This window comes from Monodelphis domestica, chromosome 4, assembly GCF_027887165.1.
Source record: "Monodelphis domestica isolate mMonDom1 chromosome 4, mMonDom1.pri, whole genome shotgun sequence".
In the NCBI taxonomy this organism is placed as follows: domain Eukaryota; kingdom Metazoa; phylum Chordata; class Mammalia; order Didelphimorphia; family Didelphidae; genus Monodelphis; species Monodelphis domestica.
This window is the reverse complement of record NC_077230.1, coordinates 68,457,904-68,476,277: the sequence shown is the minus strand read 5'-3', so window position 1 is coordinate 68,476,277 and position 18,374 is coordinate 68,457,904. Positions and strand designations below refer to the sequence as shown.

The following is an 18,374-nucleotide window of genomic DNA, read 5'->3' as shown; positions in this document are numbered from 1 at the left end:
GGATATAGAAATAATCATTTTCAGCTTGTTAGATGCTTCCAAAAAAGTGCCACTTCAAAAGCCAGCTTTTCCCCCCTAAACTAGAGTGATTAGAAACACTATCATATATCTCAGTAACAGCATAGCAAACTTCATTATAACTACTAACTTCAAGTTCCTGACTTCCTCCAAATCTTTCAGAAATGTTTCTAACAAACAGACAAATTCATTTTAGTCTTTCTTTACCCACTCCTGTTTATTCTCTGATTCACTGTGTCCTTAACTTTTGCTCTGTCTTGCCCTTTGGCTATTTTTCCAGTATTATCTAAATATTATTCACCAATCAAATGGTTGTTACAGATTCTAGAGAATCCAGAACTTGCTATAAAAAGTTCATTAAGTCAGTGCTTGGTTAAATCTAGTCACCTATTTTTCTCAGTCTGGGGAAAATGTGCCTTAGAGTAATGTGCTTTTTTTTTTAAATCCAAAGAATCAATGTTTGACTGCTCTTATAGGCATGGTGTACAATCAAATCAGAAGAGGAGGATTCAAAATGAAAATGATGGAGAGTGCAACAACTGTCATTTGGGCTAAAAACAATAGCAACCTGTTTGATAATGTATGATATCTGGCTTTCTTTTCCCTTTTTCTATAAAAGGCAAAGACACATATCATGGAAAGAAATTTACTTAAACTGATTTAAATTTTCCTTTGTCTGGAACTTCATATACTCAAATTCCAGGAATGCTGCTGGAGAAAAGGAAACTTTTTCATTGAACCTTGAAATTTAGAATTTGAATGAAAGGAAAATATCTGACCTCTTTTACTGCGTGCATCATCTGTATCTGGGCCATTTTGTCGACATTTCTTCGGATTTTTAACAATTATTATTACTATTATTACTATAACAAAAAGACAAAATCAAGAAGATTATCTGAACATGATAAAATTGGGGAATGAAGGCACTTGAATATGTTTGGAAAGGGACATGTGAAAGATAATAACTAGCTACCAAGACGGACAAAGCAACAGACTTTTAAAATATTTACTATTTTGAGGGTATATCAGAAATAGGTAAGAAATCCAAAGAGCAGCCACAATAATCTATAAAGGGCAGCTGAAATAAGTCTGGTATTTGAAACCCATGTCTGGCAAAACTGTGTGCTGCAGTCACTTATTTATTTTTCCTTCTAAAAATGTTATTGTCCAATTAACAGACATTTTTTCCTCTCCATTTCTCCTCTCCTCTCTAGTTTCCTTTGACCAACATTGGCAACAACTAGAATGAAACAAAAGAAGAGGGATATTATGAATACTAGACGGTTCAGAGTGAATACTACAATAGTCCTGATGTGCTGGTTAAAGACAAATCACTGGGCTATCTTTTTTTCCTGAGATTCACACACCCCACACACGTAACACAGTGAGGAATGAGAAAAAGAGAAGTAAGGCTAGAGACCAGGACACCTTACTGAAAGCTATGGAAACATGAGATTGCATCTAGGAACATGAGCTCTTCTGGAAGCTTTGAACTCATCTGTAGGCCAGCAGTATTTATGCTGAGTCTATCTTCCAGAGTCCATTGCTAGTTAATATATTTCTCATAAAGAAACTGCCCTGTCACCCTGGGGAAGCATGTGATTTGTGATTTGGTAAATGTGGGTGGTCTTTCCATGATGCAGATTATAAACCCTTTACTTTTATAGTCCAAATAATACATCATTTTGAAGACAATTTGATGATAAATCTCTTAAAAACAATAGGCTTGCCATATTGTTGCTGTGCCATTTTTCAGCAATATACAAATCGTCATGATCCTATTGGGGGTTTTCTTGACAAAGATTCTACAGTGGTTTGCCATTTCATTTTTTTTTATAGATAAGAAAAGTAAGGTAAAGAGGGCTAAATGACTTGTCTGAAGTCACATAACTAGTAAGTGTCTTAAACCAGATTTGAACTCAGGAATGTTCCTGACTCCAGATCTGGCATTCTATCCTCTGTGCCAGCTAGCTGCCTCATGCATACTGTTTACCCATAGGCTCTATTATCTTCAATATCTTTCGAGAATTATAGAACTCTTCCAGAAGTCTTCATATCTCTGACAGAGCCTTCAAGAACACAGTGTTACATCCATACCATAAGGAAACATTGTACTAGAGACTTCTCATAGATGAAGTGATTTTTTAGTTAGACATTGAATCATTTGGCAAGGTGGCATGGAGTAATGTATAGGTCAGGGAGACCTGGGTTCAAACATCACTTCTGACACAGGAGCTATATAACTATGGAAAAGATATCTAACCTCTCAGAGTCCCAGAGAGGAATCTTAGGATAAATGTATAGCTCTGATCCATGGAAAACTGTCCTCAACAAGTCTTTTGTGATTTGTCACATGAACTATGCTTATATGGATGCCTCAAGAGCTACCTCAAATTCTACATGAAATGTAACGTGCCAAAAAAAAAAGCTTTTGCTAAAGGTAAAATATAAAAAATATACAAACACATACATATAAATACAAATACCAAATATGCATACCTATTGGTGCAATTACCATGAATGTAATCAATATAATCAATATTGAAGACCTTTCTTGATATGACTCTATATAAAAAGAAAGATAAATTGTTAAGTAGTTGGGTAAGCAAAAAGAGTACCAAAACTATTAGGTGCTACAATTCAAATTTTAACAGTATTAAAACAATTCTAAAAAGAAAATAGGATTCAACTTGATTTATCCTGAAAATTAAATTGACCAGGAATTCATATGAATAAAATTTAAAAGACAATGACAAATCTTAGCAGAACTTATTTGAATTCTGGATACACCTTGAAGTGGTGAGAGCAAAATGAACATTAAATACAAAAACATGAAGAATTAAGAGAAGCATGGGAAGATTTTTGTGAACTAATTCTAAGTGAAGTAAGGAGAATCAGGAAAACAATATCCATTATAACAGCAATAAGGCTCTCTCTATTGTTTTAGGTATTGCTTACATTGCCCCTGAATTGCCATGGAGTTGGAGTTCTATTTACTTAAAAGTATGTAATGCCTTTTTTTAAAAAAAGCCCTTTTGCTTCTCAGGCACCCAAAATATATTTCTTTGTCCATTGGCTTTTATGAATCTTTCCTGGGAGAAGAAATCATCTGATATCTATTGTCTCTTAATCTAGGACAGTAATACAGTGAGAAGAGTCCCAAATGTGGAATCATAAAACTTCATTTTGAATGCTGACTATTGTACTTACAACTTGTGTGTTCCTGGGCAAGTCACCTAATCTCTTTGGGCCTCAGTTTCCTTATCTGTAAAATAAGGAATTAGACTAGATGTTCTCTAAACGTGTCTTCCAGCTTTGGATTTATGATTTTATGAACAAAACAAAAAAAAAATGGAATGCTCTTGAATGATAATGACCAAGTTTGTCATGGTGAAAAAAACAGAGAAATGTACCTCATCTGTTCCTATGCAGATTAGGGTATAATGGGTATAGGATATTACATATTATCAGTTATTGTAAATATGTTGGTTGATTTTGCTAAACTGCTTTTTTTTGGCCTTTCCCCCCATTCTTCATCACAAGGGATAGCTCATTGGGTAAGGAGAGGGAGATATTTTTGGAAACCTAAGTTATGTGAAACAAAATAGGTCAATATAAAAATTTTTAATAGAAAAAAAGACTCCAAGTTAAATGCATCATAATCTTTACTGATCTTTGAGGACATTTCTCAACTGAAAATTCATCTAGAAAACTATCTATATACTTGGACAACCTGACCTAAAAGACTAGAATATTGGTTGTGTGGTCTCTTTCTTTCTAGGGTTGTCTCAGAATCCATGCAAGCTATCTTGATTACCTACTCTTGGTGCACTTTTGAAGGAATAGGGTAGGGGTAGCAGTGACCCGTCTCATTTCCTCAATCCCAACATTCTCTATATTAACCTGGTATAATGAAACTTGTCCCAATTTGTTTTGCAAAAGAAGGGCAATCAATCTTACATTATGCCTATTGTAAGAATTGATACTTTATGAACAGGGGGATTCTTGAATCAGGTTAAGTTTAATTTCTTTGCCAGAATCCCAGAATCAGCTCTTCATTTCTGGCTTTATATATATATATATACATACATATATATATATATATATATATATATATAAAATTATTCAAGTATTTCTATTGACATACTTTACATATTGACAATTCCATTCTATTGCCAAATGCTGTAACTTACCAGGTCCCAAAAATTGTGTAACAGTAAGCTGAGTATAGTCTAGTGATGAAATATTGCAAAGGTATTCCCCATTATCTGTTGGAGTAGGAGACTTTAAAGTCAAAGAGAAGTCATTCCTTTCAGAAGTCGTCCAAGAGAACCGATTATCATTAACCATTCTGCCTGAATTGTTGGAAAAGGATGCCAAGATTGTGGAGGATGTGTTTTCCACTCTGGACCAAATAACATATATATTTTTCTCTGGCAAAATGTCCTCATTTTTAAGTTTACATGGGAATGAAATTTCTTCACCGTGTGTTTTTAAAGAAGTATCTAAAAAAGAGAGATTGATATAGTACATGGGTTAAATTGATCACTTCCATATTTTTATTTCCTTTTCAAAGATTTAATAAAAAGTCAAGAAGCAGCCTGTCATGATATATAGAATGAGGAAGACCCATTCTTGGATCTTGGAGTTTGGAGGACCTGCCTCTATGGTTGTAGGAACATGAATAAGTCATTTAACCTCTGAATTTCCTCAACATTTCTGTTAAGATTCTATATTATGGTGGAGCCTAGAGCCAGAAAGACCAGGTTCAAAACTGGCCTCAAACACGTCCTATCTTTGCGACCCTGTGCGAGCCATTTAGCTCTGATTGCCTAGCCCTTGTTATTATTTTTTCTTAGAATTAATATTGACAGAAGGTAAATGTTGTTTTAAAAAATAAATGAATTAATAAATCAATTTGGTTTGGGGATAGTAGACTAACAGAGAAAAGGTTAACTTTCTGAGGATGCTCCAAGGAATTAAAATACATCTTTTAAATATTCAAATCCTATACACTTTACTATTGCCACCTATCTGTGGAAACCTGGCCAGAAAGATAACATGATTTTCCAATCTCTTTAGAATCAATGGTTTGGAATTACCTTTGAGGTCAGTTTTTTTTTTTCTCTGTGAGTACCTCTGGTGTTATAAAGATTGAGGCATGGGGGTTAAGGAAAACATAAAAGTGCTATGACCCCTGCTATCACCATGAGATATTTAGGAAAATTTTGGGGATATTGCTTTTGTTTGAATGAAAGCTGGGAGAAGAGACAAGGAGATAAAAAGAATGAGTTAGTTTGCGGGGGAGGGAGGGATTGAACTGATGGTGAAATCAGCAACGTGGTTTGTAGATTTAAATGAAGAGACAAAAAAGTAAAAAAATATATAGCTGAGCCCCTGTCAATGATATTTGAAAGGCTGTGGAAAAATAAGGGGTAGTATTAGATTAGGGAAGGAAAGATAATCCCAATTTTTTAAAAATGGGAAAATAACAACCTACAAATAATAGTCCAACAAGCTTGACTTCAATTCTTTTTTTTTAAACCCTTACCTTCCAACTTGGAATCAATACTGTATATTGGTTCCAAGGCAGAAGAGTGGTAAGGGCTAGGCAATGGGGGTTAAGTGACTTGCCCAGGGTCACACAGCTGGGAAGTGTCTGAGGTCAGATTTGAACGTAGGACCTCCCATCTCCAGGCCTAGCTCTCAATCCAATGAGCTACCCAGCTGCCCCCTTGACTTCAATTGTTGAGAAAATTCTAGAACATACATGGTTTGTGAAGATTTTTAAAAGGAGAGACAAGAGGAAAATAGTAGGCTTCCAGGTCAAGATGGCTACCGAGTAGTAGCAGAGCTCTCCTCTCCACCTATCAAGACAGAGTGCCTCAAAACAACAAAAGCAAAATCAAATGAGTAAAGGAGTTCCACGGTAGGGTACAACACAGAAGGTAGGTAAAATTAGAACATTTCCATTTCCCCCACCAAGGGGCAAGCTCATCACCCTTCCCCCACTTCACCTATCTTTCCAGAGTCTGAATGAGCATAGGACAAACTTCTAAGTTCTAGAAGGGAGGCTAGCTGAGGTCAACACAAACTTGCCCCTAAGAGAAACTAGACTCAGAACACTGGGTGGCTGAGGAAACCTTTAGAGAGGCTGCAGAGCTTGGGGAGAAAGGGCATCACAGCAAAACATCACAGAGAACTGAAAAAAGCCCTCAGGCTAAAACCCCTCTAATGCTCAATTCAGAGACTTGCCTACACTCCACAGCCAGACCTCTTCCCAAGCAATTAAGTTCTAAGAGGTTGGACCTGCCACTAAGAGCAACTGGACACTGCTGAGGACTGGGAAAAATATCCTCAGGGCAAAAACCTCTCCAGAGCCCAAAACAAAGGTCACCAACATTCCTCACTTCAACATCTGACTAGGAAGGAACAAGGCAATGGCCCAGGAACTAACTCCCAGGAACTAAAATCCACAAACACCAAAAAAAAAACAAGAAGAAAACTTTGACACTTGATAATTTTTATGCAGAAAAAAGCCCAGACTAAAGAAGAGACAACAGAAGATGACAAACAATTAAACACACCCAAACCTTCAGAAAAAAATGGAAATTGGTCACAAGTTCTTAGAGACTTTAAATCTGAGATTGTCAGAAAAATGGAAGAGATATGCAAGAAAAGTGGGAAATAGTTGAAAAAGAAAATAACAGTTTAAAAGACAGGATCTCCCCCTTGGAAATTGAAGCCCAGAAATCAAAGGAAATAAGCAAATTGAAGACCAGAAATGACATGCTGGAAGCCATGAAAAGCAGGATAGATCAAACCAAAAAGGGAAATCAAAAGATCTTAGCTGAAAACTAGCCATTAAAAACTAGAATTGGACAAGTAGAAGCCATTGATCTCACAAGACAGCAAGAATTAATAAAGCAAAGTCAAAAGAATAACAGATTAGAAGGCAACACAAATCAGAGAGACAATTTGAGAATCATAGGCCTACCTAAAAACCTGGAAGCAAACAGAAATATTAACATCATACTACAAGAAATTATCCAAGAAAACTGCCCTGAGATTCTGCAACGAGGGGGCAAAATAGACATTAAAAGTGTCCATGGACCACCCGCTACATTAAATCCCCAAAAAGACAACAACACCCAGGAATGTAATTGCCAAATTCAAGAACTTCCAAGCTAAGGAGAAAATATTACAGGAAGTCAGAAAGAGACAATTCAGATATCAAGGAGCACCCATCAGGATTACACAGGATCTGGCAGCCTCCACACTAAAAGGCCACAAGGCTTAGAATACAATATTCAGAAAGGCAAGAGAATTAGGTCTACAACCAAGGATGACTTGCCCATCAAAACTGACTATATGCTTCCAGGGGAAAGTATGGACATTCAACAAAATAGAAGACTTCCAAATATTTGTAAATAAAAGACCAAAACGAAACAGAAAAATTGACATCGAAATACAAAAACCAAGAAACATGGAAATAAGAAAGAGAGGGTTCTTTTTTCTTCCTCTTTAAGAGCTTCCATAAGGTCAAATTATTTATATCCTCGTGTGGAAAAACATTATTTGTAACTGTCAAAAATTGTATTCATTATTATAGTAGTTAGAAGAATTATCCATAGGTAGAGATTGGGGTATTAAGTGGTCTGAAATCATATATTAAAAAAAAGAAGAAAGGAGGGAGGGAGAGAAGAAGACACCAAGAGAAACTTGAAGGAATAAGAAAATTAGGATAATCTATATTACACAAAAAGGTACACAGGAGTGGGAGGGGAAGAATACAACTATAAAAAGGAGAGGAAAAGAGTGCTAAAAGGTAATACTCAAACCTTACTCTCAGTGGAATCTATTCCAAGCAGGAAGACCATCTAGATCTACTGGGTATCGAATTCTATCTTACCCTATAGGGAATCTGAGAGGGGAAAACTAAGGGGGGGGGGGAGTGGGATGGGGAGTTAAAAAGGGGGGCGAGGGAAAGAGAGGGGGAAGGAATTTAATAGACCCTAAAATAAAATAAAAGGGGAATAAAAAGGGAAGGGACAGAAAGGGGGGCGGGGAGGGAAGCAATACAAAGGAGAAAAGTGTGTTGGGCAGCTTAAAAAGACCCCAAAAGAAAAATAAGAGAGGAATAAGAAGGGAGGGGAGAGAAAGGGAAGTAAAATAAGGGTGGGGATAAGGGGGACTGATTAAAAACAGAACACTGGTATAGAAGGAAATAATGAAAGCGGAAAGGGCAGGGCAAGGAGAGAAAATCAAAATATTGGGGAATACACAGGTAGTCTTGAATGTGAATGGGATGAACTCAACCATAATGTGGAAGCAAATAGCAGAGTGGATTAGAAAACAAAATCCTACCATATGTTGTCTACAAGAAAGACAAATGAGGAAGGTAGATATGCATAGGATAAGGGTAAGCAGATAGAGCAAAATTTATTGGGCACCAACTGAGAAAAAGGTGGCAGGCATCCCAATCATGATATCTGACAAGCCAAAGTAAAAAGAGATCTAGTTAGAAGAGATAGGAAAGGTAATAACATCCTGATAAAAGGCAATATAGACAATGAGGAAATTTCAGTACTCGACATGTATGCAACAAATGGCATAACAGCCAAATTTCTAAAGGAGAAACTAGTGGAGCTCAAGGATGCAATAGATAGAAAAACTGTACTAGTGGAAGACCTGAATCAGAACTAGATAAATTGAACCAAAAAATAAATAAGAAAGAGGTAAGAGAAGTGAATGAAATCTTAGAAACATTAGAGTTAGTAGATATGTGGAGAAAAATAAATAGGGACAAAAAGGAATATACCTTCTTTTCAGCAGCATATGGTACATTCACAAAGACTGACAATGTAATAGGGCATAAAAACATTGTAAGCAGCAGAAATAATAAATGCAACCTCAGATCACAATGAAATAAAAATAATAATTAGTAAGGATACATGGAGAGCCAAATCAAAAATTAATTGGAAATTAAATAGTATGATTCCCAAAATTGGCTAGTTAAAGAATAAATCATAGAAAAAATAATTTCAGTGAAGAAAATTACAATTATGAGACATCCATTCAAAATCTATGGGATGCAGCCAAAGCAGTACTTCAGGGGAAATTTATATCCTTGAGTTCATATATTAACAAATTAGGATGGGCAGAGGTCAATGAATTGGGCATGCAAATTAAAAAAAAATAGAAAGTGAACAAATAAAAAATCCCCAGATGAAAACTAGAGATCCAAAAAAGGAGAAACTAAAGGAGAAATTAATAAAATTGAAAGTAAAAGAACCATTGAATTAATAAACAAGACTAGAAGCTGGTACTATAGGAAAACAAATAAAATAGACAAAATACTGGTCAATCTAATAAAAAAGGAAAGAAAAAAACTAAACAGTATGTAAACCTTAAAATTCCTTAGACTTATAAATGTTGGAAATTTCACCATTGGGAAATTTTATACTTGGAAAATTTCTTACTGATAGTCTATTGGAATATGAACCCCATTGGCATGGGAGGTTCCTCCTCCTCCCTTCTTAAGATTACTTTAGGACAGAAACCTTTTGCTGAACAATGGAAAGGACTTTGACCTATGCTTAAGCATAGAACAGGAATTTCTTTGAGTCATGATTGATTTTAGAATTGATACAATGGAGATACTTGGAATCAATCTCCACCCTACTCAGTCCTAACAGGATTGAGGAAGGGCTGCAGCATAGATCAAAATTTAATTATTCCAATCTCTACCCTACTCAGGTTAACAGGATTTAGGAAGGGCTGTAGCAAAGAATCAAAGATTTAATTATTTGAAAATATGACCTTCAACAGACATGTGCAAAGCCAGAGACCTCTGGGCGGTCCTGGGTTAAGCTAGAGCCTCCATTGGCACAGGGAAATTGATGGACAGTGATTGGTAGATGTGAGAACTGAGGGGAGGGAACTTGGATGGTTTCCTTAAAGAGAGAGGGGTCTGAAGACTCAGGGGTGGTGGTTGAGGAGTTTGTCTGGGTGGTTGGAGTGTGCTCTGAGAAGCTTGCTCTGAAGGAAGCTGAAGGTGGGGGCCTCTGAGACTGTTTCTCCATTTTGGTCACGTGAGTAATAGGGACTGATCTCTTTTCTTTGCCCCAGCTATCTAAGGGCTTGGGCCTTTTGGCCCAGCCTAAACAGAAGGGGTATTTAAGCCCTATTCCCTTCTCTCCCCTTTCTCTCTCCCTCTCTCTCTCTATCTCTAATTCCTTTCTTCCTCCTGTTTGTGATTAAACTCCATAAAAGGTTGACTGCTGACTTGAGTTTTCATTTAGGAATTACATAGCTGAATTCCTTGGCGACCTTAAATTAATATATATCAGTCTTTTAAAGTGATTTCCTTCTCACAAGTATCAAAGATGAAGAGAGGGACCTCACCTCTAATGAAGAGGAAATTAAGACAATCAATAAAAACTATTTTGGCCAATTATATGGCAATAAATATTATTATCAATACTATCTATGTAATATGGATGAATATTTAAAAAATATAAATTGCCTAGATTAACAGAAGAAGAAATAGAATACTTAAATAATCCTGTATCAGAAAAAGATATTGAACAAGGCAACAAAGAACTCCCTAATAAAAAATCCCCAGGGCCTGATGGATTCACAAGTGAATTCTATCAAACATTCAAAGAACAACTAATCCCAATATTATACTATTTGATATAATAAGCAAAGAAGGAGTTCTACCAAATTCCTTTTATGACACAAATATGGTACTGATTCCAAAGCCAGGTAGATCAAAAACAGAGAAAGAAAACTATAGACCAATCTCCCTAATGAATATAGATGCAAAAATCTTAAATAGAATACTAGCAAAAAGACTCCAGCAAATGATCATGAGGTTATTCACTATGATCAGGTAGGATTTATACCAGGAATGCAAGGATGTTTCAATATTAAGAAACCATTCACATAATTGACCAAATCAACAAGCAAACCAACAAAAATCACATGATTATCTCAATAGATCCAGAAAGGCTTTGACAAAATACAACACTCATTCCTATTGAAAACACTAGTAAGCATTGGAATAGATGGGCCTTTTCTAAAAATAATAAACAGTATACATTTAAAACCATCAGCCAACATCATCTGCAATGGGGATAAATTAGAAGCATTCCCCCAAAAAATGATGCCCTTTATCACCTTTATTATTTAACATTGTACTAGAAAAACTAGCAGTAGCAATTAGAGAAGAAAAAATTGAAGGTATTAAAATAGGTAATGAGGGGACCAAGCTATCACTCTTTGCAGATGATATGATGGTCTACTTAAAGAATCCTAGAGAATCAACTAAAAATCTAACGGAAATAATCAACAACTTTAGCAAAGTTGCAGGAAACAAAATAAACCTATAAATAATCAGCATTTCTGTATACTTCCAACTCATCCAAGCAGCAAGCGTTAGAAAGAGAAATTCCCTTTAAAATCACCATAGACAACATAAAATACTTAGGAATCTATCTGTCAAGACCAACACAGGAACTATTTGAACACAACTACATAACACTTTTCACTCAATTAAAACTAGATCTAAATAATTGGAAAAACATAATTGCTCATGGGTAAAATGAGCTAACATAATAAAAATGACAATCTTACCCAAACTAATTTACTAATTTGGTGCCATAACCATTAAACTACCAAAAAAAATTTTTTACAGAATTAGAAAAAAATAACAAAGTTTATTTTGAAGGACAAAAGATGAATATCAAGGGAAATAATAAAAAAATTGAAGGAAGGTGACCCAGCAGTACCAGATCTTAAACTGTACCAGATCTTAAACTGTATTATAAAGCAGTGATCATCAAAACCATATGGTACTGGCTAAGAGACAGAAGGGAGGAGCAGTGGAATAGACTTGGGGTAAGTGACAGTCTATGATAAACCCAAAGATCCCAGCTTTTGGGACAAAAACCCACTATTTGACAAAAACTGCTGGGAAAATTGGAAGACAGTGTGGGAGAGATTAGGTTTGGACCAACATCTCACACCCTATACCAAGAGAAACTCAAGAGTGGGTGAACGACTTGAACATAAAGAAGGAAACAATAAGTAAATTAGGTGAACACAGAATAGTATACTTGTCAGATCTTTGAGAAAAGAAAGATTTTAAGACCAAGCAAGAATTAGAAAAATTACAAAATGGAAAATAAATAATTTTGGTTACATTAAACTAAAAAGGTTTTGTATAAACAAAACCAATCAAAATGAGAAGGGAGGCAACACATTGCGAAACAATCTTCATAACAAAAATCTCTGACAAAGGTCTAATTACTCAAATTTATAAGGAATTAAATTGATTGTTCAAAAAATCAAGCCATTTCCCAATTGATAAATGGGCAAGGGACATGAATAGGCAATTTTCAGATGAAGAAATCAAAACTATTAATAAGCACATAAAAATGTTCCAAATCTCGTATAATCAGAGAAATGCAAATCAAAACATCTCTGAGGTACCACCTCACGCCTAGCAGATTGGCTAACATGGCAGCAAAGGAAAGTAATGAATGTTGGAGTGGATGTGGCAAAATTGGGACATTAATGCATTGCTGGTGGAGTTGTGAATTGATCCAACCATTCTGGAAGGCAATTTGGAACTATGTCCAAAGGGTGCTAAAAGACTGCCTGCCCTTTGACCCAGCCAGAGCACTGCTGGGTTTGTATCCCAAAGACATAATAAGGAAAAAGACTTGTACAAGAATATTCATAGCTGCGCTTTTTGTGGTGGCAAAAAATTTGGAAATGTGGGGATGCCCATCAATTGGGGAATGACTGAATAAATTGTGGTATCTGTTGGTGATGGAATGCTAGTGTGTTCAAAGGAGGAACATCAATGGGGCCTGGAACAACCTCCAGGAAGTGATGCAGAGTGAAAGGAGCAGAACCAGGAGAACATTGTACATAGAGACTGATACACTGGGGTAAAATCAAATGTAACAGACTTCTCTACTAATAGCAATGCAATGATCCAGGACAATTCGGAGGGATTTACAAGGAAGAACGCTATCCACATCCAGAGGAAGAACTGTGAGAAAAGAAATACAGAAGAAAAACAACTGCTTGATCACATGGGTTGATGGGGCTATGACTGGGAAAAGTATACTCTAAAAGATCACCCTTGTGCAAATATTAACAATATGGAAATGGATTTTGATCAATGACACCTGTTAAACTGAGTGGAATTGTGCATCAGTTACAGGAAGGGGTTGGGGGAAAGGGAGGGAAAGAACATGAGTCTTGTAACCATGGGAAAGTATTCTAAATCATCTAATTAAATAAAATTTTAAAAAAGTGGAAAGTAGTGATTGCAAAAAGCCAACAATGCTTCATCAAGAATAAGTCATACCAAACCTAATTTCTTTTTTTGAAAGGGTTACTAGAGTGATAAATGAGGGAAATTCTGTTAAATAGAGTTAACCTTGATTACAACAAATCTTTTGTTATACTGTTCTTGTGGAAAAGATGAAGAGCTGTTGACTAGATGACAAATCATTTATCTGCATTTGGAAATTGTTTATTTTGGCTGGACTCAAATAAAAGTTAATGGTTCAATATTAGTTTGGCAAATGGTCTCCAGTAGAGTATCCTTAGGATCTTTTCTTGACCCTGTGCTTTTAATCAGTTTTACTAATGACTTGGAAACTGCATAGATGGTAAGCTTCTCACTTTTGTGGATAACACAGTCAGTCAGTCAGTCAAAAAACACTCATTAAACACTTACTATGTGCTAGGAATATAGTGCTAGAAATTCAAAGAAAGGCAAAAGACACAAAGCCTGCAGTGATAGTACAGAAGAGGACAAAACCAGTATTCCAAAAGTTTTTAACCAATTCGGGCATTGGCCTGAACCTAATGAGATATTCAAGAAAGATAACTGCAAAGTCTTATTCTTCAATATATAAAAAAATCAGTTTCACTAACAAAAGATGGGGGAGGCACAGTTATAAAGCTGATTGTCTGAAAAAGATCAGAGAAATTTGGTTGACTGACTATAAGCGTAGGATGCATTAGCAGTGTCATTTGATAGGTAAAAAATCTAATACTGTTTAAAGATCTTGAGTTGTACTGAGAACAAGAAAGTGATATTTCCAGTGTATTCTACCTTAATCTCATCTGAAGTACCATGTTCAATTCTGGCGGCCACTGTTTAAGAGATACATTAATAAACTAGAAAATGTCCAGAGGGGCAGAACCAGGGTCTGGGGTCCATGTCATATAGGGATAGGTTGAAGGGACTGGGAATTTTTAGCCTGGAGAAGAAAAGACCTAGTAGGGGAAGAGAGAGACATAGTAGCTTTCTTGGAGACTTTGAAAAAGATATCAGACTTATTCCATTTGCCCCAGAAAATAGAACCCGTAGCAATGGAAAGAAATTGCAAAGAAGCACATTTAGGCTTGGTGTCAGAAAAAACCCATAAACTTCCCAAAAAACAGATGTCCAAAAATGATTTAATCTTTCTTTATGAGTTAGAGGATTCCCCCTCTTCAGAGGGTTCCAACCAGAGGCTGAATGACTACTTGTCATGTATGTTGAAAAAGAACTGTTTTCATATATTGGTTGGATGAGAGGACCACTGATGTCCTTCCTAACTCTGAAATTTTGTATTTCTGTGAAAGTGTAAATAGGGTCAAGTAGAAATTGGAATGATTTGATCTGGCTTAAAATTACATAGAGGAAAGAGTCAGAGCAAAAGTTAATGACTGGGTAAGAGTGAGTACATGAGAGCAGATAGAAAGGTTGCTGCTGTAAAGTTAATGGAAGCATAATAATTCTTTTTTAAAATTTATTTTAAAAAGGACAACTGGAAGAGTAGGAGGTTGATAAGTGGTAGGGGAAGAAGTTCATGTTTAATTGCTTTTTGAATCTTTTCAAATATGATTTCATAGGCTGTCTGATCATGTTGGCCTAAAAATGGATATTACACTGGGGATTCATAGTTATGTACTTCTGAGCTTCTTTTCAATTCTGAAATTCTTTTCACCAACTTCAAGGAGCCTGGAAACATTGCAAATGTGGTAGAGCAATCACAACACAACATGACTGAGGTATCTAGCATAGAGTGGGCCAAGGTGTAAAGAAGACCTGGGCTCACTTGCAGCCTCTAAAATATTGGGTATGACCCTGGGAAAGTCACATATCCTTTTGGTGACTCTCTGGAACAGGTGCCAATCTCTCTTGGTAAACTCCCCAGGAGTTCCTTCCTGCAATGAAATTCCAGGTCAGTAATCTAGTCAATATGCCTCCTTTATTAAGTGCTTATAATGTATCAAACTACTCTTCTAGGTGTTGGGGAACAAAGGTAAAAAATTAGGTCCTCACCCTCAATGAGCTGACTTTCTAATAGAGAAGAAAACGTCCAGATATTTTACATCCAAGATATATACAATGTAAATGGAAGGTAATAACAGAGGGATGACACTAAAGGGAAGGTGGATGTTGAGGTGGAAAAGCATACTCCTACAGAGTGTAGATTTTAGTTGTCTTGAAGGAGGCCAAGGAAGCCTCCTTTATAGGGGCGTAAGAAGGGAGACAAGAACAGAATCAGGAGGTGGCATGCTTATACATGAAAGAGAACAAGAAGCCCAGAGAACAAAGGGAGGAGTAAAGTGTAAGAAGAATGGAAAAGGCCATGTTGTGAAGGGCTTTAAAAGCCAAAAAGGAGATTTTACAAGCAATCCTAGGGGCCATAAAAAACCCCTGGAGTCCACTGAGTAAGGGAGGGATAGTTGTATGACATGGTCAGACCTGCCTTTAGTAACATTGCTTTAGCACTGAAAGGAAGATGGAGGGAAGAGATACTTAAGGCAAGGAGACCAACCTAGTGGCTTTATCAATAGTTCAAATATGAAATGATGAGAACCTACATCAGCATGGTGGTTTATGTGAGTAGATGGAAGGGAGTGCACATAGATATATAGATACAGACATAGACATAGTCATAGACATAATAGTTATCCACATGGATATAGTCACAAACAGAGTCACAATCAGACACTATCATAGAGATAGATATAGTCATAGACATAATAGTTATAGACATAGATATAGTCACAGACATAGTCACAGGCATAGACATAGTCACACACATAGATACAGGCATAGACATAGTTATAGACATAGTCACAGTCATTGATATCATCATAGACAGACATAGTCATAATAGTATAGACACAAATATAGTCATAGACATCAACACAATCACAATCAGACAAAGTCACAGGCATAGACATCATCATAGATATAGACATAAAAGTCACATAGTCAGAGACAGACACAGATATAGATATGTAAATACAGATAGATGAGAGATGCCTAAAGGTAAAAGAATTGGGACATTTCAGACTAGATGATCTCATGTTGATATCTCAAATTCAACCTATTTAAAACAAATCATTATCTTTTCTCTCCAAACTCTCCTGTATGTATACATATATGTTATATATATAATACAAATATGTACACATATATATGAATATAGTCACATGTAGGTACAAATACATATGTACATATGCATATACAAATTAACAAAACACAGGTGCATGCATATTTGCATATAATGCATAGTGATACATATATGTACACAAATATATGTACATGCATGGATGGATACATATTTATCTAATCTCTGCACTATTTTGCTTGATTCCCATCAGTTCCCATATGTTCATTTCTTATCTCTATGTAGATTGAGGAATCTTCTGCTATACTCAGCAGCCCAATTATACAGTCCTTTGAGATTGATATGGAAACCCTTCTGTGTTCTTTAACCCTCTGTTGTATGAGCAGTGGGAACTTACCTGCTTTCCATGTCCCAATCCATCTTTGATTCAGTACCAAATTTTCGATAATGCATTGGTAAGAGGAATTTGAGTCTGTGACATTGAGTTGACTTTTAACAGAGATGGGAGGTTGAGATGAAATTTCTTCAATCTTGCTTTCTTGCTTGGTGGCATTATTTTCTGTCCACATTATATTTGGAAAGGGATAAGCTCCAAACAGATAGCATATTAAATAAGTATCTCCGTTCTGCTTTCCATACTCCATTACAGCTCTGGTGAAAGCTGAGGAGAGAATGAAGAAAGTGTAAACTTGGAGCCATGTACTCTTTAGCTGACTATGGAGCTGGTACAGGTCTTGAAATCATAAAATATAAAAGTTGAATCATAAGAGCAAACACAAACATGTCTTAAAAGAAAAGCACTCTATAAAATATCTTTAAGCCATTAGTCTCTTCCTTGGAAAATAAATGAGACAATGCTATTGATGTACCACATTTTCTGAACATCCTCAATTCCCTGGAATTCAGCTGAGAAAACAAAAGTAAGCAAAGGGCACAAGTAGTCAAAATAGGTGTCTCAAAAGCATATACTTTAAGATTAGGCACTTTGTTTAGAGAGAGCCCCTCTCAGAGTCTATTTACACTTACTTAAACACATTTTCAACAGACTCATTTATTTAGTCTCACTGTATACCAGAATGATGAGTTATGAGACTAGTAGAGGCAGGTATGCTGATAGTAGCAATATGAAAACTCCAGAGATAGAGAACATTGCAAAATGTAAAATGAATGACTTTGATTATATAAAATTTAAAAGGTTTTATACAAACAAAAGCAATGCAATCAAAATTAGAAGGAAAGCAACAAACTGGGAGAACAATTTTATAAGAAAACTCTCTGACAAAGGTTTAATTTCCCAAATATGTAAGGAACTGAGTAAAATTTGTAAAAAACCAAATCATTCCCCAATTGATAAATGTTCAAATGACATGAATAGGCAGTTTTCATATGATGAAATCAAAACCATCATTAAGCACATGAAAAAGTGTTCTAAGTCCCCCCCATTAGAGAAATGCAAATTAAAACAACATTGAGGTACCACCTTACACCTAGTAAATTGGCCAATATAACAGTAAAAGACAGTGATAAATGCTGGAGAGGATGTTGCAAAATTGGGACACTAATACACTGCTGGTAAGAGTTGTGAATTGGTCCAACCATTCTGGAAGGCAATTTGGAACTATGGGCAAAGGGTCTTGAAAGAATGCCTGCCCTTTGACCCAGCCAGAGCACTGCTGGGTTTGTAACCCAAAGAGAAAATAAGGGAAAAGATTTGTACAAATATATATATAGCCATGCTCTTTGTGGTGGCAAAAAATTAGAAAATGAAGGGGTGCCCCTCAATTGGGTAATAGATGAACAAATTGTGGTATATGTTGATGATGGAATACTGTTGTGCTAAAAGGAATAATAAAGTGGAAGAATTCCATGGGAACTGGAATGACCTCCAGGAACTGATACAGAGTGAGAGGAGTA

General features: G+C 36.0%; 1 protein-coding gene across 15 annotated transcripts in view; it reads right to left on the bottom strand.

Moving 5' to 3' along the window:
• The window catches only part of HHLA2 (HHLA2 member of B7 family), a 236,807-nt gene that overhangs the window by 8,690 nt on the left and 209,743 nt on the right, over window positions 1-18,374 (bottom strand). For all 15 annotated transcript variants that reach the window (XM_056793440.1, XM_056793438.1, XM_056793441.1 and 12 more), the window contains 4 exons: window positions 16,858-17,121; window positions 4,212-4,523; window positions 2,518-2,583; window positions 798-881 (listed from right to left, as the gene is read on the bottom strand). In XM_056793440.1, the coding sequence (XP_056649418.1) occupies window positions 798-881; window positions 2,518-2,583; window positions 4,212-4,523; window positions 16,858-17,121 (726 nt within the window). The remainder of the gene's footprint in view (window positions 1-797; window positions 882-2,517; window positions 2,584-4,211; window positions 4,524-16,857; window positions 17,122-18,374) is intronic.